The 24,542-nt window shown below is 40.7% G+C and overlaps 5 protein-coding genes across 5 annotated transcripts; 1 reads left to right on the top strand and 4 right to left on the bottom strand.

The window, feature by feature from the left end:
• Positions 1-593: 593 nt before the first annotated feature.
• On the top strand, positions 594-9,435 carry atrA (protein kinase MEC1; the record flags this gene model as incomplete). Its single annotated transcript, XM_025649798.1, has 26 exons — positions 594-1,188; positions 1,239-1,876; positions 1,934-2,238; positions 2,291-2,686; positions 2,741-2,893; positions 2,954-3,050; positions 3,127-3,606; positions 3,655-3,897; positions 3,956-5,185; positions 5,247-5,787; positions 5,847-6,324; positions 6,381-6,669; positions 6,727-6,824; positions 6,872-6,964; positions 7,024-7,185; positions 7,274-7,370; positions 7,419-7,613; positions 7,662-7,947; positions 7,999-8,196; positions 8,263-8,422; positions 8,454-8,531; positions 8,588-8,710; positions 8,780-8,867; positions 8,927-9,011; positions 9,073-9,191; positions 9,244-9,435. 26 exons carry the CDS (start codon positions 594-596, stop codon positions 9,433-9,435), a joined length of 7,419 nt encoding a protein of 2,472 aa, XP_025505746.1.
• A 288-nt stretch (positions 9,436-9,723) lies between these two features.
• On the bottom strand, positions 9,724-10,792 carry BO66DRAFT_419208 (RNA-binding protein with serine-rich domain 1; the record flags this gene model as incomplete). Its single annotated transcript, XM_025649797.1, has 3 exons — positions 9,724-10,265; positions 10,320-10,425; positions 10,490-10,792. 3 exons carry the CDS (start codon positions 10,790-10,792, stop codon positions 9,724-9,726), a joined length of 951 nt encoding a protein of 316 aa, XP_025505745.1.
• A 333-nt stretch (positions 10,793-11,125) lies between these two features.
• On the bottom strand, positions 11,126-13,731 carry BO66DRAFT_370476 (putative AAA family ATPase; the record flags this gene model as incomplete). The annotated part of the gene is made up of 2 exons (XM_025645418.1): positions 11,910-13,731; positions 11,126-11,857 (listed from the first exon to the last, which is right to left on the bottom strand). Exons 1-2 carry the CDS (start codon positions 13,416-13,418, stop codon positions 11,126-11,128), a joined length of 2,241 nt encoding a protein of 746 aa, XP_025505744.1. The 5' UTR covers positions 13,419-13,731.
• An 817-nt stretch (positions 13,732-14,548) lies between these two features.
• srgA (Rab family GTPase srgA) lies at positions 14,549-15,923 on the bottom strand. Its single transcript, XM_025650123.1, has 4 exons — positions 15,919-15,923; positions 15,678-15,864; positions 15,355-15,622; positions 14,549-15,290 (listed from the first exon to the last, which is right to left on the bottom strand). Exons 2-4 carry the CDS (start codon positions 15,705-15,707, stop codon positions 14,968-14,970), a joined length of 621 nt encoding a protein of 206 aa, XP_025505743.1. The 5' UTR covers positions 15,708-15,864; positions 15,919-15,923; the 3' UTR covers positions 14,549-14,967.
• Positions 15,924-16,516: 593 nt separating this feature from the next.
• Positions 16,517-18,958, bottom strand: BO66DRAFT_390408 (ATP synthase regulation protein NCA2). Its single transcript, XM_025647001.1, has 4 exons — positions 18,886-18,958; positions 17,273-18,832; positions 17,099-17,224; positions 16,517-17,044 (listed from the first exon to the last, which is right to left on the bottom strand). Exons 1-4 carry the CDS (start codon positions 18,900-18,902, stop codon positions 16,804-16,806), a joined length of 1,944 nt encoding a protein of 647 aa, XP_025505742.1. The 5' UTR covers positions 18,903-18,958; the 3' UTR covers positions 16,517-16,803.
• Positions 18,959-24,542: the final 5,584 nt, after the last annotated feature.

Raw genomic sequence — 24,542 nt, 5'->3', positions numbered from 1 at the left:
AATCGATTTTTAGTCAAGTAACTCCAAGCTGAGTTGCAACGGAGTCATCTCCACAATTTTAACATTCTACGGAGTGTACTGTGAAGTAACTACAGCTTAGTCCTGCTTTCAACATGTATTCAATTATCTTATCCGGACTACCGCGCGCGATGGCGCAGTGCCCCACTTCAATGTATACACGTACAATAAATAGTACAGTGCCTCGGGGCTGGGGTAATAAGTAACCATAGACGAGTATGAGTAAGTACGAAGTATAGCACATATAAAAAGTCAGCCGTCGTCCTTTGCTTTGGGACTTGCATCAACAGAGAGCATCTGACCTCGAAATGACAGGCCCTAAAGCAGCAAGTGCCTAAGAAAATTCCGAACTCCAATGAAGGCGAGGTATTCGGTAGTCCATGTGGAAATGTATGGAAATCTATGATTCTGCCCGCCGCCTTGGGTGATTATGTGATTATCGGATCGAACCCGAATAACAACCCTCTCCCCCCATCCTCCAGAGCCTGTTCTAATCACCATCACCTGTCATTACCGAGCTTCATCATCGCCTAGAATATCCGAAGACACATGCACCATGTGTGGTTGCATTGCCAATGGCAACAATTGAGCGCAAATCGTCTCGATTTTCCACATCGAAGACCAACCGATCGGACGTTGCAGAGACGGTTTCTTCGACCCTGGCGGCGCAGCTGGTTCCGCGTCTGTCCTCGCAAGGCGATCAGACGCGTATCCTAACCAAAGAAGCTTTCTCACAACTGCGGCATGAACTCCTTGAAGGCAAATACAGCCAGCTGCTATCCAATGACAGCGTCGCCGATGTCAAGAAGCTTCTTTGTATTGCCCTCAAAGCCGGCCTCGAGCCTTGTATCAAGGACCAGGGGCGCCACCGGGAGGACCTAGCAAATCAGCTCTGGGACTGCCTGGATATTATACAGGCTGTTGTCGACAAAGCACCTTTGGTTCTTGTTGAGGTTGCGGATCCGGAGATTCTGGGAAACGATGAACAGGTTCCCCTGTACTCGTGGCTGCTTGTCCGACTCCTGCGAGCGGCCAGTATCTGGGAGATAGACAGACTCAGAGAAAAAGTCAATAGCATCCTCTCGAGCATAACGAGTGTGCCCAATAGTCATGCCAGAATCTTCCATTCTTTCCTTTGTATCTCTTCGTTCTTACGATCATGCACCATGGGTTTGTTCATGCGTCGCGTCTGTGTCGGATGTCTGGCTAACCCCCTCTAGACCTTCTGTGCTCTCTAGAGGCTTTTCATTCTCAACGGTTATCCAATGAGCATGCGACCAATCCTCCTGTAGTCAACTTGAAGCAACAATTCTGTATAGATCTTTTGAAACTCCGTCTTCCGCATGGCTCATTCAATAGGAGCATCAACGCAGGGTCATTGCTCCAGAGCTTCTTACTCTGTGCTGATATGTTCAAGTCTAACATACACGCTTCTACCTCATCTGACACCCCTTTTGATCGGCATGATAAGATATGGCTCCTGAACGGTTATCAGCGCCTATGGGACCTGGCCGTTTCCTGGCTCCAAAAGACTTTTCCCGCTCCGAAAGAGACAACCACACAGATTGTTGTCCGCATGATAGCCGCAGCTGGGACTCTCTTCACCCAGGGGAGATGCACAGATCAAGACTTACAGTTGGTCCATATTGTTCTTCAAAAATTGGGAGACCTTTTGGCCACGGACGACCTGAGCGATTTCCCGGTCATTCAACTAGAATTGAGCCAGCTCATAAATAGAGTTGTTGACATGTTGAAATGTACAGCGCGTCGCGATAGCATCACGGACAAATCGATTCTGTTGAACAATGCAATGACGGAGAGACTTGCATTCTTTCAGTCTTTAGAGCCGCGTCTGCAGGTAACCGAGCATGAATAATCTGTGTATGTGTGCATTTGAGGCTAATTCTATGAACAGGCATCGGTTGAGAATCTTCTGAGAAGAGTCTTGCCATCAAAAGCGGAGCATACCACTGTGTTTGAGACTTCTGATGCTCTCACACAGCACGCAGGGCAAGGGATTGCTCAATCACAAGAGTCACGCACCATTGACCCATCAGTTGACAACACTGAAAGTGGTCCTTCTGTGAAGCGACGCTGTGTTTCGCGTTCTGATGCAAATATATTCAACCGCAGTATGCCGCAAAGGCTTGTGTCAGAATTACTCAGGTTGCTTTGTGATCGAGACTCCAGTGATATCAAGGACCTTGGACCTGCCGTGTCGTAAGTCATACTGCAATGAGATGCTATAACGGATACCTAATCCCGGCTGCAGTGAATATTTTGGCGAAATTAGTGAGGAGAAAAAATGCGAATTTCTACACACCCTAGGACTTTTACCTTGCGCTATGGCTGGAAGCTTGGCACGCATTGACGGAGCTACCTCGAATGATGCATCACATTGTCGCTTTTGCGATGATGAAAGCAGAAAAGACCGCTTCGACCCGGAAGAGCAGTGCCGCGGGGCTGACCTACTGGGTGACGTGTTTGCCTCCATACTACCTACGCTTTCCCGCACTGCGCCTTTGAGAATAGCTGCAATATCTGCTTTACGTAGGGTCATCATGCATTCTCCAAACTGTGAATACACGCGGCTCGCCACTTCTGTCTTCGGGGACTTCTATCTACACTCTATGAGGAGCTCTATAAGAGAATTACGAATAACGGCCGGGTATGTACTCTTGGAACTGTGCGGCCTAGCGGTGGGTGTTGACGATGTTTCTAGTTTTTCGATTACTTCGTTTGTTCAGAGAAAACTGGACCGAAGTGTTAGGCATGACAACTTCATAAGAATCTTGGATTGGTTACGCGGGATCGCAGAGAAGAAGGACATTTATTATCATGAAAGTTGCATCTTGACAATTTGTCGGCTTGCAATGTAAGCCTTCCTTGATTCATCATCCTGCTCATGTTGCTAATCATCCTGTCAACCATGAAGGCTCTCCTATGACGAAGAAATGAACATCATTTTGCTGCGTCTTGTTGAATATCTGGGTCACTCGAATCCATTCGTCTGCTCCATCGCATACACTGAAGTATGTGTGAATCATTGGAAACCTTCTCTTCAAATTAACATTGGACCAAATTAACAATGGACTAATTCCCATCTAGCTCTCCAGACTCGCGCAAAATCTCTCACTTACTCCCGCTGGCTTGTTTCGACCATTCTGGAGAACCCTCTCTGTGACCGTGGTCAAAAGCTTCCAGTCTCGCCCTTACATGGCAGAACAGCTGTGCGATCTCCTAGGGATGCAAGTGGATGACTTCTTACGATTAACTGAGGTTCATGTTTTACCTTACCTCGTGCTCACACAAAAACGGGATATCATCGCCAGGGTAGGCGCCACATACAAAGAACTCAAAACCCCGTTCGATATATGTTCAGAGAAGAACAATCTCGCCGCTATACTAGCGTTCTTGTTGAGTCAGCCATCATCGGACCCGGAAGATAGTATAATGTCCACCCTATCCACAGTGGATGCCGCCTTCGCTGGACGTACCTTAGCCGAACTCTTGAGAGTCGAGCCGATTCTCATCGCTTGTGAAATTCTCAAGAACTTGGGGGACTCGAGCGTCAGAAAAGGAGCGAGAGTAGGTGTGCACTCAAGGCTTGCTGGCCATGGTCACTAAGTGTAACAGTTCCAGCGAGCGCTTCATCTCCTCGCCGCCCTTGTCCCACGAAAATCCGCCAATGCACAAAAACGAGGCAACTTGATCGGTCACTTCATCGAAGAGCATGTACTTGGCATCATTACACAATTTGCACATGCCATAAATGATTTTCAAGTCAGACAGTCACTCATGGAAAAGAAAAGAAATCTTGCAGCTATTGGAGAGATGATCAAGGTCGCTCGAGGTCACGTCAGTAGTGCTTTGCCGCAGGTCTGCCCTTTAAACCTTCTTTCAGTCATATTAGTGCAATGCGGCTGACTTAAATTAGATATGTGCTTGCTTACAATCCGCACTCGAAATGAAGGATTTGTGCAATCATGCATTCATGGTGTGGAGAGTCCTCATTAGCACTCTTCAGGGGGAAGAGGTCGAGTCCCTCATTGATCAGACATTGTCTATAGTGATGAAGTACTGGGACATGTTCACTGAAGAAACACAAAGTCATGCTCACGACTTGGTTGGTTATATCATACATCACCATAGTGATGTGGTACGCGACATCTTCCATACCATGCCCTCTCTTTCTTTAATACCGAGGCTAGCCAACTTTGAGGTAGAGATCAACGAGCTTAGAGGAAAGATGGACGTTCGGAGCCGATTTTTGGCTTTTATTCGTCGCAGCCAAAGTGAAAACGCGGTAGTCATTGAGCAAACTTTGAAGGAACTCGTTGCCTTTCTTTCTGGCAATGAAGAATTCGTTCATGCCTCAGTGCTTAGTGAACAACCAGATCCGGTTGTTTCACAGCTGACTCGAGCCTTGCTTGATTGCTGTGTCAAATTCAATGCGAGCTCGGAATCCATCACTATTCTCTCGGCTCGGTGTTTGGGTTTGATCGGCTGTCTTGATCCCAATCGAGTAGATACGATAAAGGAGAAGAAAGATATACTGGTCTTATCGAATTTTGACAGCATGGAGGAGACTTTTGACTTCATTCTGTTCTTCCTGCAGCACGTTCTCGTCGAGGCTTTTCTGTCGACATCTAACACGAGAGCCCAAGGATTTCTCGCGTATGCAATGCAAAATATGCTCAGGTTCTGCAACCTTGACTCGGCCGTGATTAGCCGGTCTCGGGATGTTCAAGGGGGGGAAAAATATGGACGCTGGATGCAACTGCCTGAGGCTGTTCGCAACATCTTGACTCCATTCCTAACATCAAAGTACACAGTTACGATTGGCGCCATCAACACTAATTGCAAATCTCCTCTTTTCTCTCTGGAACTGACTCATGGCAACTGGCTTCGAAGCTTTGTGCAAGACCTGTTACGAAGTGGGAACGGCGATAATGCACGACTCATATTTAGCGTCTGCAGTCGCATTGTTAAGGGTCAGGATATCTCGATAGCGTCATTCCTTTTGCCATTTGCGGTTCTAAATCGCATAGTTGGCGGAACGGAAAGTGAGAAGCAAGATTTGCGATGCGAACTGGTACATACATTGTCTTATCCTCTTCCAGAATCGAACAATTATGCATACGAGAACATATTGTTATGCAGTCAGGTCAGTTTCCCCTGGATTCCTCACTTCGCAGGCACTGACTAGTACCTTTCTCTCGCTTAAGAGTATCTTTGAGGTTCTAGATTATCTTTCGCGATGGCTTCAAGGAAAGAAGAAACAACTCAATAGCTTCAAGCATCACAGCCATCACTCTAGTCGTACCCACAAGGAAGCGTCTCGCCAAATGCTCCTGGATACCTACACATCGCAGGTGAAAGCTGTGGAAGCTTTGTTGATCTCAATACCTCCAGAGATCATCTCAAGAAGAGCGGTCGAGTGCAAGTCATTCTCACGGGCCCTGTTCCATTGGGAGCAGTACATTCGTCAGTCCAAGATTCAGGCCGGCACACGGCAGCCTTCCGGAACCGAGTCTCTGTACCAGCGTCTTCAGGATATTTACAGCCAGATCGATGAGCCAGACGGCATTGAAGGAATTTCGTCCAGTCTTCATGCGTTGAACATCGATCAGCAAGTGCTTGAACATCGCAAAGCAGGAAGGTGGGCTACTGCGCAGAGCTGGTATGAGCTACAGGTCCAGAAAGATCCGGACAACGGCGAAGCGCAATGGAATCTGCTTACTTGTCTCAAGGAATCAGGACAGCAAGGTATGCCGTTAACTAGCATTTGTTTGCTGCAACTTTTCAGACTCACTCGTGCTGCACAGATGCTATTCTCGCCAGATTCGAGGTTCTCACAAGTCCTGTTCTAAGGAGTAAGTTCCTTCCCTTCGCAGTGGAAGCATCTTGGATTACTGGGAACTGGGATCGACTACACCATTATCTACGACTTGGCTCGCAGGATACGTCGGATTTCAATATCGGGATTGGACTCGCTTTCGACGCACTTCGTCGTGATGACGGGGCAAGGTTTGGGCAGCTAATCAATGGTCTGCGACTCAATGTTGCCAAATCACTGACAGCTAATTCGGTGACTTCGTTGCAATCATGCCATGACAGTATACACAGGTTGCATGCTTTATGTGAGATTGAGTTCATAGTCAAGATAGGACACGAGCCTTGCATCGAGCAAACGTCACGGTCAGAAGTGCGTGCTGTTTTAGACCGTCGCCTAGACATCTTAGGAGGATATATCTCCGACAAGCAATACCTACTCGGCCTTAGGCGAGCAACAATGGAATTGACGTATGGATATTCCTTCAGTTTTATGATACTTACGCGGACTGACTGTACGCTTGAAGGGGCAAATTCTCCGATTCTGAAATCGCAGCTGCTTGGCTGGCTAGTGCCCGTCTTCTGCGGAAGGGCAATTACACCAACCAAGCATATCAGTCAATGCTTCATGCTGCCCGCTTGAAAGACCGAACAGCTACTATCGAACACGCCCGACTTCTGTGGAAAGACGGTCACCACCGGAAAGCGATACAGACGCTTGAAGGTGCAATCATGGCTAATGAATTTTCAACGTCAGGCGACCCCGATTCCGGATCCCTACTACGTGACAAACACCAGAATATTCTTGCAGCTAGGGTATATCACCTTTATTGAGTTATGTACAGCGTCTAACCCGGGCCACGTCTCTCTTAGGCCCACTTGCTCCTGGCAAAATGGACGGATCGTGCCGGTCAAACTCAATCGGATGTTATTGTTCAAAGGTTCAGGGAAGCCATAAAACTTCAACCAAGGTATCTGCCGAAGTTCTCTGTGAGGGACTCATGCTAATCATAAGTAGGTGGGAGAAAGCACATTATTATTTGGGAAAGCACTACAATAAGATCTTGGATTCTGAGAAGGCGAAGCCACTGGGGAAGGAGGCACAGATCTAGTACGTTTGCCTTATCAGGTCCCCAGATTTCTGAAGCGATTCTATCTTACACGTTCTAGTTTGAGTGGCGAAGTCTCAAAGCTTGTTGTCGACAATTATCTACGATCATTGGCTCATGGAAATAAATATGTCTTTCAATCACTCCCCAAAGTGCTGACTTTGTGGTTGGAACACGCATCTATCGTGGAACAGCCATTTGATCCTAAGCGCGGAGACAATGAGTAAGCCCCTTTACTCTACTCATTCGTTGTTTCGACAACGGCTTTTTGCTTGTCTAGTCACATCAATTGTTGACATTCCTGAAAAAAGGGATTTTCAAAAGCATACCCTACAGCAGCGAAAGAGAAGCCTCGAAGACATACATTTGCAGCTAAAGAAGTACATACATCGAGTCCCAGCTGCGTTGGTAGGTCCAGTGACTTTGATTTACAGCATAACATACTAACAAACTCAGCTGTTTACAATTCTTCCTCAAGTCCTAGCTCGTATCTGTCATCCAAATACCACGGTATACGACCTCTTGACAAAAATCGTAGCCAAAGCTGTGAATTCTTTCCCTCAGCAAGGGCTATGGACAGTCCTCGCCGTGGTCAAGTCGTCTTCTAGAGACAGAGCCTCGAGAGGTATTAGTTGTCTCCAGAGAATCACAGTATGTCAACATGGAAAATTGGCAGGTCCTGCGAGCTAATCGAAGCAGGACATGAACAAGAAAGCGAAAGGAGAGTCATCCGTATCTGACATGCGTGCGATGGTTAATCAAGGCCAGAAATTCTCAGATGAGATGTTGAAACTATGCATAGCACGCATTGAAGAGAAGGTATCAAGAGTAAATCTTAGATCTCTTGGTTTCAATCATAAAGTGGCCCCCTGTCGACTTGTCGTGCCTTTTCAGGCAATGTTAACACCGATCTTACCAGCCAGTCATGATTCTGAATATCTCAAAAACTTCAGGGCCTTCCCCAGAGAGGCAATTACAATTGAAGGTGCGAAGCTGCCGATGCTCATTACTTAACGTGCTTGCTGATCGTTACTAGCTGTCCTCGATGATGCTCAAATCCTGAATTCACTTCAAAAGCCCCGTCGTATCAGTATCCGAGGGTCGGATGGAAGGATTTACAGTATCCTATGCAAACCCAAGGATGACCTTCGCAAGGATCAACGCCTCATGGAGTTCAATAACATGATCAATAGATTCTTGAAGAGAGACGTCGAATCGAGCAAACGTCGAATGTGTAGGCATTATACTCCCGGACAGCTTTTTCATTTTCCCTCTTCTGATCTTATGTATTGCTCGACAGACATCAAAACGTATGCTGTTACGCCACTGAACGAGGAGTGTGGACTCATTGAGTGGGTGGATAACCTCCGCACATTGAGAGAACTTGTCATCAAGCTTTTGAAAGAGAGAGGAATTTCGCCAAATGCAGGTCTCCTACCGCGCATGCGCCGGAAAGCTGAGTGCTAACCCAGCTTCTACTATATAGTACAGCGAGATTAGGCAAAACCTCAATGAAGCCTGCTCAGAGGCTTCGAAACTCGATTTGTTCTCAACTCAGATTCTTGCTAAGTACACAACACGGAAGACAAATCCCGCTACAGGCTGGTTGGCTAACAGACAACTAGATTTCCTCCGGTGCTCTATGACTGGTTTGTCGAGATGTTCCCTGACACGGAAGCATGGTTTGCAGCCAGGATACGTTACACCCGATCCTGCGCTGTTATGTCTATGGTTGGTTATGTCTTAGGGTATGGCACCTAGTTTCCTTAGGCTTCCTAGCACTATTCCAGGACGTTGTTTTAAGAGACTCCCAACAGATTAGGTGACCGTCATGGTGAGAACATTCTCTTTGAGGAAGGGACAGGGGGGGTACTACATGTCGACTTCAATTGCCTTTTTGACAAGGTGCGTTGGAATCTTGCTAAGTATAGCTATGTTCTTCCAAAAGCTAATTCCTTCTCAAGGGCTTGACCTTCGACAAACCTGAGCTAGTTCCTTTCCGCTTAACACAGAATATGGTGGATGCCTTTGGCGCCTACGGATACAATGGTTAGTGGGTTGGGAAGCTTGAAGGCACGAGCTCTGGGATATTGACAAGTATTCCAAACAGGTCCATACCGCAAGACCTGCGAGATAAGTCTAAGATTGCTTCGCCACAATGAAGATGCACTCATGACGGTCCTGGAGACTTTCCTGCACGATCCGACCACAGATTTCATAGGGAAAAAAGTAAGCGTGCCGAATCCCCAGAAAGAAATTTTTGATGCTCAGTGATTTATAGCGTCGCACACATGCAAGTGTGCCTGATACACCCGCCGGGGTACTAGAAAATGTGCGCAACAAACTCCGAGGTCTCCTACCTGGGGAATCTGTCCCACTTTCCGTCGATGGCCACGTCGATGAATTGATTATACAGGCAACCGATAAGCGAAATTTGGCAGCTATGTATATTGGCTGGTGCTCCTTTATCTAAACTGGACAGACCTGCACTCAGATTTGTCATACTATTAGTACATCGACGGCTCTCTCAGTAAATACATGAATGCACGGGGCTACGGGTGGTTGGACTGAGAAACAATGTCCCATTTTTCTAGCTATTACTGATAGGACTGGCGCGGACTGGCTCGTCTGCTTGTGTTGCCTGAAAAGTTCACTTGGTAAGTTGATGATGACATTTTGGCTTGGTGACCATCCACAATCTAGTAATGAGTGCAGATGGTGTGTGAATCGTTTCAAAGACGACGGTAAGTTTATTTGGAGTTTACCGTGTGGTATCATGCCGATAACGGTCTCTGGTCTGACTCGGGCTCCGACTCTTATCACTGCGACTGCTGTACTCATAACTGCTGTAGCTGGGACTGCGACGTCGACGACGAGGAGTGTCCACTCGTGGGTGTGGCATCCGTCCTTTCGGTGATACCGAGGGAGTTCTTGAGGAATATGATCTGGAGCGGCGTGGTGATCGAGAGCGCGAAGGAGAGCGTGGCCGATAGATATCATGCCTATCCATGGGCCGCGAACGCCGGGCCCTTCGTGGTGACGTTGACCTTTGCGGGAACGGCGAACGGCGGGAAGCACGACTGTCTAAGGGCGAAGGGCCATGGCCCTGGCTCTGACGGCCGAAGCTTCCTATGTTGCCTTGACTTTGTGGCGGCGGCGAGCGCGAGAACGCTCGCCTGGGCAAGACAATGGACACACTTATGACAGCACCGTCTAGCTGCGCTTCGTGCATGTGTGCGATGGCGGCCTCTGCATCAGCAGGGTCATGGTATAGGATGTAGGCAGTGCCTCTATTGGTCATGACTGCGACTGGTTAGCATCCATGAGATTATGACCGGCGAGAGCTCGTTGAATTACAGGCTTTATTCATGGGCAAATCGAGATTTTGTATCTCTCCGAACCCCCCGAAGATCTCATGTAGATGTGATTCGGTAACATTTTTGGTGAGTCTTTCTACAACAATCTTTGATGCAGTTAGCGCGAGAACGTGTAGCTAGCCAAACTTGTTATGTCCGTGATCAACAAACCTTGGAGCTTCGGGGCAAGGCGAGTGAGGGACTAGGCGACCGGCTGTAACCTTCCTTTCCATATAACCTTGAGGTCTGACTCCGACTTCGACTCCGAGAATGCGTTCGAGATCGAGACCTGCTTGTGAATCGAGCGCCATTGCGCCGGCCCGAGATGCGATCAACGGACGGACTTCGCGTCCCACTCTTGTACCTTGTCTCTGAACGAGGAGATTCGGATCGTCGCGATGGTCTGGCGTCTCGATTGAGAGTAGAGTAGCGCGGTGAGCGGTTCGAAGAGTATTCCCGAGGCCTGTCAGACATGCTGTGTTGTCAGGCCTAGACCTGGAAAGTTGAAGTCAGAAGGTTGGCTGGAAGTTGGGCGAGGTACTGGCAAGAAGGGTGGGTGGTGTGGAGCTTCCCGCCTCCAAATACAATACGTAGGAGCCGGGCCATCCTTCTCGGTAATCAAACACCCGACCCGCAACTACGTAGCATCTCACACCGATGACATGAGACAGGGGATTCGCGACTCGGGAATGTAGATACGCAGGGTCTATTTCGCTTATGTCCTTCATTTTTGAATCAGGCCAGTATTAGATATGTGCAGTTTCAGCGTCTTACAATGGATCAGTATCAGAGGCATCATATATATTTCTAAATATCGGCTGTAGCGTTACCCCATCGTTCGTACTCCTCCACAACGGCGGCTGTTATTTGCCTGCGAACCTGCTGGAGTGCGTATTCGAAATGTTTCAATCGAATGTCCTGCTCCTGTCCGGTTTCCTCTTCCTCATCTAAGGCAGCATCACCGGCTGTCTCGCATATACTAACAATCTCCGCTCCGGAGTATCCTTCCATTTTCCCAGCTAGAGCTTCTATCTCTACTTCGGGATGGACCACAGACTTACTGAACCAGATGCTCAGGATCTCCTTCCGGGCCTCGAAATCTGGAGGCCCTATATAAAGGATATTATCCAGACGGCCTGGTCGCATCAAGGCCGGATCAATGACCTCAGGCTTGTTTGTGGCCGCGACGACCAACACATTCCTCAGCTCTTCAATTCCGTCCATCTCGTTCAATAGTGTTGTAAGAACATTGACCCCGCCCTGAGATGAGCTGCCACGCCTTGAGGCTATTGCATCAATCTCATCGAAGAAGACGATACTAGGCCTCGCGGACCGTGCCTTTCGGAAAATCTCCCGTAGTGCTCTTTCTGACTCTCCAACGTACATGCTCAGGATTTCAGCACCTTTGACTGCCAGAAAGTTCAATCCTGCTTCCGTAGCCAGTGCTTTCACGGTCAGCGTCTTGGAGCAACCCGGTGGCCCATATAGCAAAATTCCCTTTTTACTGTTTACGTTCAATCTCTTCATTCGTTGTGGATGCTGTTCCGGGGAGTCAGCGATGTCAAGACATGATCAACATACGAAAACCTACCTTCAGAGGTCTCTCCACTGCCTTCTGTAGGCGTCTTTTAATCTCATGCTGTCCACCAATGTCCGACCATCTCACTTTAGGGGTTTCCAGGAATACCTCCCGCATTGCAGTTGGTCGTGTCTCCTGTAGAGCAGAAAGAACATCATCATCCTCGATTTCGAGGGGTCTATTTGCGTCCAAAGCCATTCGGCCCGTATTTGAGCCATTATCAGTGGCACAAATATAATCCTCCGTCGATTGGCGTTTTCGCGCCTTTCGACAGACCAATTGAAGCAATGCAAATAGATCAGCACCGACATAACCATGCGTTTTTTCCGCTATGAGATCTATTAGCGTGTCACTCAGCGTAGGGGATGGGTTTCCGCATATGGCATGTAGGATTTCACTTCGAGCCTGCGCTGTTGGCACTTGAAGCTCGATCTCAATCGCTAATCGATGGGGTGTCCTTAAAACATCATCAACATCGTTCGGGTGCCGAGTCGCGGCCACAACCAAAACTAGAGCGCCTTTCACCATGTCCAGACACTCGCACACAGCGGCCGTCAATGATTGGGTCTCCACGGTGGTTCTTCTCGGCGCTATATACTCCAGTTGATCGATGATTATAGCACTTGGTTGACAACGCATTGCGTCCTGAAAAGCATTGCGCAGCTTTGTTTCAGCGTCACCAGAGTTCCTACCAAAGGTAGAGGAGCCAATGTTGAAGGTCTTTCTCCACCCCGCCGCTTGGATTTGGCCCAATAGCGCCGTCTTGCCGGTTCCCTTAGGACCATAGAGCAATATGCCTCGACTATGCTCATAGAATGGGGGCATGGTCAGAGTACTGGCATCCGAGTTGAAATCAGCAAGACTCTCGTTGATACTATCGATCTGTGACTGCATCCCACCCAAGCCATCTGAATTCACTTTCAGATAGGACTCCCTACGACTCACTGGTGCCACGTCCTCACCGATGATGATTTTGCTAGTGTCTGTGAATTTGAGCAAGGTATGATCACTGTTTTGACTTTGGCCTGACATGCCGGCCACTTTGAAACTGCGTCGCTGGCCTCTAAGCTCCAGTTCGAAAACAAGACCGATGGCAATTGCATCACATCTCGCCAGAGGGAATTCAAGTGACCATGCCCAATGGCTTATGTCGCTGGAGGGTATGATGCCAAACTTAGTGATCTTGTCATCATCTGAGCAATCCACTAAGGAGACCGTCTGTGCTTCTTCGAGTGGCCCATCAACTTTGCTGATAGTAACTTTTTCGCCAATCTTATATCCGTAGCAATCCTGAAGAGTCCGAGAAGTCTGAACGACGGTATTCTGGATATTCTCAACTGCATTCCAGGCTATAGCATTTTTGGAACCTTCTCCAGAGATATAGAGGGCGCAAACATCGCCAGCCCTAAGTCTAAGAGCGGCTAACGAGGAAGATGATAGGTATACGCGAAAGGCATCTCGATGATCGTTTCTGGTCTGTTTCGAGAGCGGTCGAACGGTGAAAGACCGAGTCTCAGACATGGTGTATAATGCGAAGCTTGGAAGTATCGGCCGGAAGAGATTGGCTTCGGTTGGAATAATCTCACTCTTCTAGAATAAGGCAGATCACGAAGTAAAGGAGGTTTCAATATTAATTGGACTAAATCATTTTCCGATGGTCGCGCGGGATGCAATGGCCGAGGAACAAGGAGAGCGAACACTTCGAGTGCGCACCAAGGACTGACGAGGTCGAGTGCCTTCTATAAAGTGAAGAAGAGCTTTGTGGATAGGCGGGCGATTGTCAAGAGCTCGCTATATTTGAGCCATTTCTGTCAAGGGAAGAGCCAGAGTATAGAGATAGTGAGATGGCGTAGACACTTTATGAGCTTAAATTTCTTTTTTTCCCCTTAGGAGCGGGGGATATGCAGGCTGCCCCACTCGCACACACTTCTCTACCTCAGGCTACGTAGTAGTCAGTAGCTAAGCTGGACAGAACCAATTGTATCTGTTCGTGTATCGCATTCACCCGTACCCGAGTCAGAGGAAGCGTCACAAGCAATGTATTCTCAGGTGTGTAATCTCTTCTGGAGGCCGTGGTTCTGGCACATACGGCTTGTGAAACCTCCCCTCGGTACTAATGACTCTGAAGCTCCAGGCACAGCACTTTGGCTGCAAATGAGTTGCGAAGGAATCACAAACATCAAATATCGAGATACCAACTGGATTTGGGACTATCTGCAAGTTTCTACTTAGACATTTGACTTGCTCGCATGTATTCTGCCTACAAGTGATCACTTTTGAGCCGTCTTCTACAAGTACCGCATATGAACTGTTCTGTCCTCAGGCCTCCTGCCGCGATCGATCAGGAGGCCGTGTCTGAGGTTAGATGGTTTATCATTCTAGATAATTTATATACATCTTGACACCGATTGCGGACCTTTTTTCGAGACTCTGTATATCAGAGCAATATGACTGATATAAAAATACTACCGAACAGGTGCCGAAATCCCGAATTACCGACCCGAGTACATATCATTACCGTTGATGAGGTATGAGTATGATACCCACAACATAAAATGAGCCCCTGTTAATGCCCGTATAGCCCTGAAAGCAGAACAATCAATACACTGTTACCATTCGAAGCACCATTCCCACTATGTCAGGAGCTCGTATATGCTGGGGATAGGAGATATGCCACGAATCGCTGCCGAGGGTAAGATACCACCATACTATCTAACCAAAGAATGTATCCCTGGGAGTCGGCTACTTTGCTTCATGACAGATTTAGCGGGCCGACGCCAGGTTCGAGAGCAGTAGTGTAATAGAGCTAAAGTGACGCATTGTTAAACACACGAGGTTTCAAGCAGAAAGAGACAAATTGCAGAAATAACAGTGTTGTACCTTCACTTAGACGTAAATCTTAGCACCAAGACTTTCATACGACCAGGCTATTTCCTTAGCATCTACTGGAGTATGAGAGCTTTGGTATATACCATCCATGACACGTGCTCGGCCACATGTGGGGCAAGGTGTAGGGCCACAGAGGAACAAGAGGGAGAGACTTGAAGCATTCAGAGGTGGAGAATTAGAATTAGCAACACTTTCCGCCTGTGTTGCCGTTCAAGCCAGATCCTTGCTGGTCTATACTAACGCCCTGAGAGCTGACCTGCTCAGACTTTGATGAATCCATTCCTTTCTTGATATCTGAAGCAAGATCATAGAAAGCTTTTTCAATGTTGATGTTGTTCTTGGCCGAGACTTCTAGAAATGGAATACCCAGCTCGTTAGCTAGCTGCTGGCCTTGCTCGGTCGATACTGCTCGCTTCTCTTCCCAATCACACTTGTTGCCAATGAGTATCTTGTGAACACCTTCACTTGCATGCTGCTCCACATTGGAAAACCATGTGCGGATATCTGATTCAATGATTTAGAGCATTAGCATCTCACTCATGCCAGTAATTCCAGAAGGAGTTCTTACTTTGGAACGACCGTTCATCGGTGACATCATAAACCAGGAGAATCCCCATTGCTCCTCTATAGTAAGCTGTTGTAATCGTTCTGAATCGCTCTTGCCCAGCCGTATCCCATATTTGGAGCTTCACGCGCTTGCCATCGAGTTCGATAGTGCGGATCTTAAAATCAATGCCAATAGTGGTAATGAACGACGGAGTGAATGAGTCCTCGCTGAATCGCAGCAGACAGCAAGATTTACCGACACCCGAGTCACCAATCAACAACAGTTTGATCTGAGGATACATAATATTAGAGAGATGATTCGCCAGAGAGGAAACTGCCACCTACCAAAAAATCGTAATTCCTTGTACCGGCCATTATGGACTGGCCCTAACTACAGAGGTCCAGCAAGGTCAAGCTTCAAGAAATAACTTCAGTGAGGAGTTTGTGCTCAGAATTGAGACCGGTCCGAAGCAGGTGTTGCTTTCTACTCCGTGGTTCGCCGCTCTACCCTGCCTTCTCGGTTTCCGATTCACTGATGACTATTAGTACATCACTCCTCTGGGATTTTCTTTAGAGATGCAATTACCCTGGACTGGTCTGTGGGAGCTTCTCGCACACAGCGCTCAGATGTGACCTCGGAAAGGCCTGGTTTTACCCGAGTAATGGTAGTTTGGGAGGACTCCGATGATTCAATCGTTTGCCCGGGAGTACGGGGGCTCAGGGGCCGGGGCCGGGAGACAAAGAAAAGTGGGTTTAGAATCCTTGTGGGCTAACGTTACCTCCGATCTCTGAATCGACTGCGATCAGATCCTGAAGAAATGTGGGGTGAAGATTGTGCGTTCTTGATGATGTATGATATTGAACGATGCCGGTGATAAGATGGCGAGTTTGAGAATAAGCTAGGGATGCAACCGATAAGTTGCGTGTACAAAGAAGGCCCAAGGCGGAGTAGAACTCCGAAGATCCACTGGTAGTACCCAGACCAGTAACACCACCGTATCGCACTGCTTGCCCCATACACCCGCCATAATCATCTAATTCAAGAAGAATTCCGCGTATCAGCTTCAGTGTAGATCATCTAGAATTGATTCGGCGCAAAGCAACAAAATAACAATCCATATTGAAAGAATGGAGCTGCCGACTCTGCTATTTACTACCACAAGAAATGATATGTGCGTCGGTCGCTATGACTTGGCTACAATTGCCAGTGCCTCCTCTCCCTTCCGCTGCCTACCTCATCCGTGACATGTATGGTTTTAGAAAGAGCATCCTCATTTACTGTCTACCCATGGGGTCTGGCCGGTAACGGTCGGACTTTGGGAGTCCATGTACCCCAACAATAACCGATGTAGCAATTGCCATTCCCAATGCAAGTAGGATGACTTGAGTACTAGGTACCTAACAGGTTAATCCAGTCGAATCATCATTGGTTTTTATGGCTGAGTGTTGGCAAGACACGCTGAAGATAGTCTTACAACCATCGGGAATAAACCCAGCCCATCCGTTCAACAACCTTAATTTGTTTTTGCGCGCTTCTTTTGCTGATGATGTCATTAATGTCTTCCTGGAAGGCATGGATGTCAGCCCCTCTAAGCATGGCTTGTGCTTTCTGAAGTAAAATCTCGGTGTTGCATATTAGCAGACCGTAGTCTCTGAAGGCTAGGGTTCCGCTGGCCGTCACGGTCGATAAAGTTAGGTTACGGTGAACTTGTCTGGATTGGGCCTCATTAGACTCGTCATCGACTTCGCCGAGATAGCGTACTAACCTCAGTGCGTGCCTTAATTCATGCTGCCGCCGACCAAGGCGCAAGCCCTTCCTGCTGCCAAACATGCCAAAGAGCCAATGAACGGAGGCATACGACACCAATAGACCAGGGGTCAATCCAACGAAACTATGGCCTGTTAACATCACACCTACTTGAAAGTAGGGTAATACTTACCCAAACACCAGCTCCTGGCTCCTCAGCAAAGCATCAATGCCCCCAATAGCAACCTCGACATCCACCTTTGTCTTTTGTATCTGTATCAGGAGGGCTCGTACTAAGTCACCTCGAATAGTTCCAATGAATGGAGTTCGTAAATCCTTCTCATATGCCCTCAATACCGGTGTGAGATCACCTTCCCTGACTTTGTTCATGATTGTGTTCATTTCTGCGGATGCGAGAGACTCATCGCTGGGCTCGCGATGGTCTAGGACGAAATCTACCACCATTCTTTCCAAACTAGCTCGATCTGCTTCAAGACTGTTCTTGCTCATTAACGCAATTTCGCTCTTCTCATCGTGTCTTATTGTACCAACGAGTCGCTTCAGTGGGTCCACGACCCAGTTGTTCCAGAACTCGATTGTTGTGGATCCGATATCTGTGATCCACCCCAAGAGTTCATGGCGCCGGGCCTTGAATATCTCGAGAATTGTACTGGTTGACAAGGTCGCCAGTAGAAATGGGAGCCAGTAACGCACTATGAATGAAGGTCGCCCAAGCCCACTGGTACTTTTTTGTGTAAGCGCAAGGTACTGTGGAATCAATGTCTGGTTTATTTGGTCGAGTTTTCCAATAACATAGTAAGGTCCTTTAGGACACACGGTTCCGTCAGAATGCACGTGAAGCAACGAGCCCTCTTTCTCGGCGGCCGCGGTAGTCTTGAGTTCAAATTCATGAAGTGTGCCGCCAGAGGCCAGATGCTGCAGTACTAATCCCAACAAAGTCACACTGTCAATAATCTTACTGCACCATTCATCACTAACAGAGCTGTCACCATGGCTGCCTATGAGATCGTCATCAAGGTCAATCTGAAGGCATCGTTCCACCAGGAATCCCAGTGCACCGGCATTGACATCTTTGGCCACATGCAGCATTTTCCGTTTCTGGCGTACCTCTAACTTGGATGCTAGAAGTGGAAGCAGTAATCCCTTTCGCACAGTAGACATTGTCCTAGAGAATACACGCCGACGGGCGGAGTGGTGGAAATGATGCCATGCATCTGATGTAAGAATTGTTCGAGTCCATATTCCGGGGGACAACCAGGCAGAGGATTGATGTCCAAGCTTGTGCCAGAGCCACACAGGGAATGTCTGCGCAGTATACAGCCCCATGTACCATTGAGATTCCAGAAGACTGTCCCAGTAAGTGAGCTCATCAGTGATGGCGATGGTGTTCTCCGAAAGCGACTCCAAGACTAATCCAAATGTTTGAACGGCAGCCCTAGCGGCCACAATCCAAGATAGATCTGTTATGACTGGACTAGACGAATGAAGACCTGAGGACTGGCCACATACTACCCGAGTCTGGGGACACTCCGAGATCAATCGCGCAATCCGGCTGGCGCGCAAAGCCGGCTGTGAACGTGATGCTATTGAAAGCGAGTCTGAGATGCGCTCCAGTGTTTCTATGTCCTTATTTTGGTTAACATCGCTGGGGGTTTCCTGAAGCTCGACATTTGAGCTTCTTGTGATGCGCTGCTGTAATCTGTGGAGCTGTATATCGAGGTTATAGACTATGCTATTGTCAAATGAGCGAAGATCCAGAGCGACTGGCGAAGAAGAGGTACTTACTTATTGACCACGAACATGGTGGGGATTTACTTGAGGCACCAAGGCTGAACGTAATTCCAGCAGGCACTTGTTGCGAGGAGGAAATCCAGGGAACAAAAGTACCTAAGCGTCAGCCAATGGCGTCATATTTAGTAACATAATCGGTAAGCGAGTCGGCTATGTAAGCAAGTCGGTCACGCGGTCTTAGCAAGCAGCCCGTTAAGCTGTTTACATCGAATTTTGATTTATATATAAAAATAGGAGTATTATTAGATATATATATAACTTTTTAGAAATCTATAATTAGTTCTTTCTTATTGAATATCTGTAAGGGCCCAAACCAGCCCTTCCAACCTTCGCGGTTAACGCGAAAAGAAATCTATATAGCAGGTCTTAGATATTTATTATATAATAATTGAGCAAGCCGGCTGCAGTTATTTATATATATAATACTAAAAATATGATTTATAAATATAAAACTAAGAAAACAGCTCATATATAGAAAAATTATGATATTAAATTGTATTAGTATATACAGACTGCTAGAATTATTAAAAAAGAATAAATAGTCTAACTATTTTTATTCTAATTAATTTAAAAAAATTATAATTAATTATTCTATATGGATATTTAATTTGATATATTTAATAATCTATATTATTATTTTTAGAATATTAAATATCCTTAAATTTATAAAGTTATAAGAATTATTTATAAAATAAAGGCAATTTTCTACCGCAGGTGGTGGAGCGCTGCAGCAACAAGTAGAGGTTTTAGATCCCAGTTATATAATAGCTAAGCAAACTGTAGCGTATATCGGCTATGTTAATATTCTGCTGTTTGTTTGATGCTGTCTTAGTTACTGTTTAAGCAGGAGAACTTTAGTATTACCGATTCTTTGGTCTTTTTTTCTCTTTCTTTTTATATAATCAACTTATTCTTTTATAAAATCGATTATTATATATAGTAGTATATCCGGTTATTTAAAATATTATATTATATGTTTCTAAGATTTTACCGGTTTATTTATCAAATTCTAAATTTTTTATATTATATTTTTCTGTTTTATTAAATATTAGGCTTTTTATATTAACTTTCTAGTATTTCTGTGTTTTATCGATTATAAGAATTTTATATTTAGTATTTTGCCCATTATTTCTGCTTTTATAATTATAGATTACTGAACTATTATATTTTACTCTGATTTATTTATTACTTATTTGATTTTATATATATATATACTATTTTTTGCTTTTATTAAATTAGTATTATATTTTATATTTTATATTTTATATTATCTGTTTTTTTTATTCTGTATTATTTATTTTCTGTATTCTAGACTGTTTAAATATGGTTTTATTTGTATTTTCTAATTTTTCTTATTTATTATATCTGTATATCATTATCTTAATAGCTTTATAATAACTCTAGTATCTATATATTAGAATTAGAATACTAGATAGTCTAATTTTATGTATATTCGGAAAGTTCTTTATATTTATATTTTAATACTAATATATTCTAATAAGCCTACTATCTTACTTTTATTTTATTTTTTTTAATTCTAAAAGAATTATTTATATTTTTTACTTGGAATATTAATAAAAATATTATATATAAGAATATTATTTAATTTATTATTTAAACTAAGTTTATAATTTTTATTTCTATACATATTAACTAGTTTAAAAATCTGGATTAGTAAGTTTTAAACAGTTATATCGAGCCTGTCCGATTCTTTAATTGTATATAATCTTATATATCGATTTTAATATCTTAATTAATACTTTAAATTTCTATATCTAAGTCTATTTTTATATTTACTACTCCAATTACTTTTATATTATTTTTTATTATTAAAAGTTCTCCGGTATTAGACCTACTATTTAGAGATATTAGTATTAAAAATATTAATATCAAAAATATTCGGCCCAAGACTAGAAATGTTAAGTAAATAAGAATTATTATATTTAAATTTTTAAAACCTGATTTTACTATTCTTATTATACTTTATATATTTTAATATGTTCCTGAATTATTATATTCAGATTTTATATAGTTAGTATATTTATTTTTATCTATATTTTATTTCTTATTTCTCTGTTTTAGACCGCCGCCCGGACCGATATATATTATTTTACTATCTAGCATCTTTCTAATATTTAGTAAATTTTTTTTATTAATTTTTAATTAAGAATAGTAATTTACTTTGTCTGTATAATTACTTAAATATCTTTTATCTAAATATCTTTAATTGTTAGGGCTGATTAAATCAGTTTATTTTCTACTAATCTGGTGCTAATAATATAAAATTTTAAATATAAAAAAAAAGAAAAATAAGAATAAGAAAACATACAGCCGCAGCTTATCTATTATAAAATAATTAGATAGATAAATAAAATAAATATAATAAAAATATTAAATAGAATTAGTAAAATAGACCGAATTAATAATATTATATAAAATTATTTTTATATTAATTTTTAGATTAGTTTTAACTATTTATAAATAAAAAATATTTTTATAGTTTTTTTTAGAATTATTTTTATAATAGAACTATAGACTGTATATATTCTGCTAGATTTAAAATAAAATTATTATTAAAATAATTAAAATTAAAAATCTTTTTTATAACTATTTTTAATTGGATTTTTAAAAATTTTAAAGAAACAAGACTTTCTAAATATAAACTATAAATTTTTTGAGAAGTATAAAAATATTTTTTAAGTTTTTTATAAAATATTATATTAAATTTGTTTTATTTAAGTTTATTTATTTAATATAATATATTAGATATTTTTAATATATATAAAAATTAAGAATTTTTTTATTTTATACTTTATATTTTTATTTATATATATTAATTTAATCTAATTTTAGATTTAGTCTAATAATAGTTTATTTATTAATATGAATTAAATTTTTTTAGAATAAAATACTAAATATATTCTAATATTAGTGAATAATCATATTTAGAATATATTTTTTTTATTTTAGAATTTTATATAAATTATATTATTTATTAGTAAGCTTTTTAAACAGCTGTTTTTAATTTTAATTAAAATAATTAATATAAATTCTATTTTTAATTTAGATTAAAGTTTTTTTTAATAATAGTTAGTTTATATAGCTTATTATTTCTAAAAATTAATAATATTAATTCTAATAAATTTTTAAATATTTTTAAAATAAATTATAGTACTATAGATATAAGTAATATTTGTGAGGGCAGCCCGGCAGGCATCACCAACCCAACCCGTTTTAATAATCCTGTTTAATATCTTTGCTATATTTGTTTTATTTGCCTACTCGGTTACTCTATAATAAATAAGCCGCGGATATGTATTTTCTTATTTTTATTTTTTTCTTCTTCTTTTTATATCTGAAATTTTATATTATTGATACTAGATTAGTAAAGAATAAACTAATTTAATTAGTTTTAATATAATTTTAAATATTATTTTACTTCTATTTCTTTTTTAAAACTTTCTATAACTAAATATATAAAAAATATATATTTTTATTATTTTTAAAAGTTTCCTCTTTTTTACGCGAGTCGACGGTAATAATAGTTAATTTTAAAAAAATATTTATTTAAAAAAATATAAATCTAAAATTATAAATTATAACTAAATTTCTATTACTATAACTGTAGACTGCACAGCAACTAAAAAATAAAAAAAATTTAATCTAAATTCTAATATATAATTAGATTATTACTAAAACTAAAAGAATTTTATTATATATAAATTATATAAAACTAATAAATAGAAACCGGGCTTTAAAATAAGCTAAATCCTAAACTAATTAATATTAGAATTAAAATATTAAAAATAATTATAATAATATAAAATATATCGGAGACTAAGCTGTTTAAAAAAAAGATATAAAAATTAATTTTATTTATAAATAAAACTAGTAAGATTTTTAGAAAAAATATTATACTTAAAGAATTTTATAATTTTTATAAAAAAAATTCTATATATATCTTTAAGTTGGTATTAAAAATCTATAATAAATTTAAAAAGAAGATTAGTAATCTATTAATTAAAGTAAATAAACCAAAAAAAGCCTAATTTAGTTAGAGATTAATTAAGAAGTTCTATTTTATAATATTAATTTATTAAAAATAGAAAAAAATATTTTAAAAAATAGAATAATTTAAATTAAAATATAATAAAATATTATATTAACTCTAATAGCTAGTATAGACTAAGAAACTTTAATTTTTAAAAAGATTATAAAATTTTTTAATCTTTCGATATTTAATAATAAAAAAAATATTATTTTTAAAAACTAGAAGTTTATAATTAAGTAGAAACTTAAAACTAATACTAATTATTATAAAAATCTAGTTATATAAAAAATATATATTATTAGCCGCTGTAAAAATAATATTTATAAATATTTATTTTTTAAATTATAAATTAAAACTAAATAATTTTTTAAAAATATAATAAATATTCTATTTTACTTAACTATAATCTATATTAATCCAAATTAAAAGTAGAATATCTAATTAAAATATATATTTTTTTAAAATAATCTTAGAATAAAAATTTTATAATTTTTATATTTAGTTTTATTATCTGGCCGGTAAAACAGGTATTTTAGTAGATTTTTAAAAATTTAATTTTTATTAAAAGTTATTTTTAAAATTTAAAAAACTAATTTTTATTAAATTTTATAAGTCTAATATTAATTTCAAATAGTATATTACTATATATACCGGAGTTTTTAAAAATAAAAATAAAAATATAAAATACTGCTGTTAAATCTTATTTATAGATTATAAGAATAATTTAAGTAGTAAAACTATTTTAATAATTAATAAAAATAAAATTAAAACTCTATTTAAATTCTGTATAAATAAGAAAACCCGTGCTATATTACTAGCTAAAGAAAAATACTTTTATTATAAAAAGTCTAAATATTTAAATTATAATTATTTAAAAAAAATATTTTCTATTAAAATAATAAAAAAAGCTGAATTTAAAAATATATTAATAAAAAACTTAGCTTAAAAAAAATCTTTATTTTAAATATAATAAGTATAAACTAGTAATATTTTAATCTAAAAATATTATTAAAATTTTCTAAAAATAGTTTTATAATTAAAATTCTAATTTTAAAGAATATAATAGCTGTTTTTATTTAAATTCTAATAAATATTAGAATAAATATTTATATTTATATTAATACCAAGTTTACAGTTAAAATAGAAATATTTTTTAAAACTAAATTATTTAAACTATAAAATATCTAAAATATAATTAGATTTAATAAAAGATTCTTTATCTCTTTAATATATATAATCTATTTTAATCTTATAATAGAAAAAAATCTTTTAAATAGATTTTTTTTAGTACTAGACTTAAAATTCTATAATATAATTTTAGAAAAATTATAGCTAGTAAAATAAAAAGTCTTATTAAACTATTATATAAACTAATTTATATAATTTAAAAAAATTTTATTTAAAAATAAAATCTAAGTCGGACTTCTATAAATAGTTTTTTTTAGAATTATTAAACACTAGAAAGTAAACTAGATATATTAAAAGAATATTAAATAAAAAAATAGATTAATTATTAAAACTAAATAATAAATAATAAATAATTCTTTTTTATTAAACTATTAGAATATTTTTATTTAAAATAATTAGTAATTAGTATATA

This window comes from Aspergillus aculeatinus, assembly GCF_003184765.1.
Source record: "Aspergillus aculeatinus CBS 121060 unplaced genomic scaffold BO66scaffold_14, whole genome shotgun sequence".
Classification (NCBI taxonomy): Eukaryota; Fungi; Ascomycota; class Eurotiomycetes; order Eurotiales; family Aspergillaceae; genus Aspergillus; species Aspergillus aculeatinus.
Note: the sequence above shows the minus strand (reverse complement) of the source record. Positions and strands in the feature narration are given on the sequence as shown.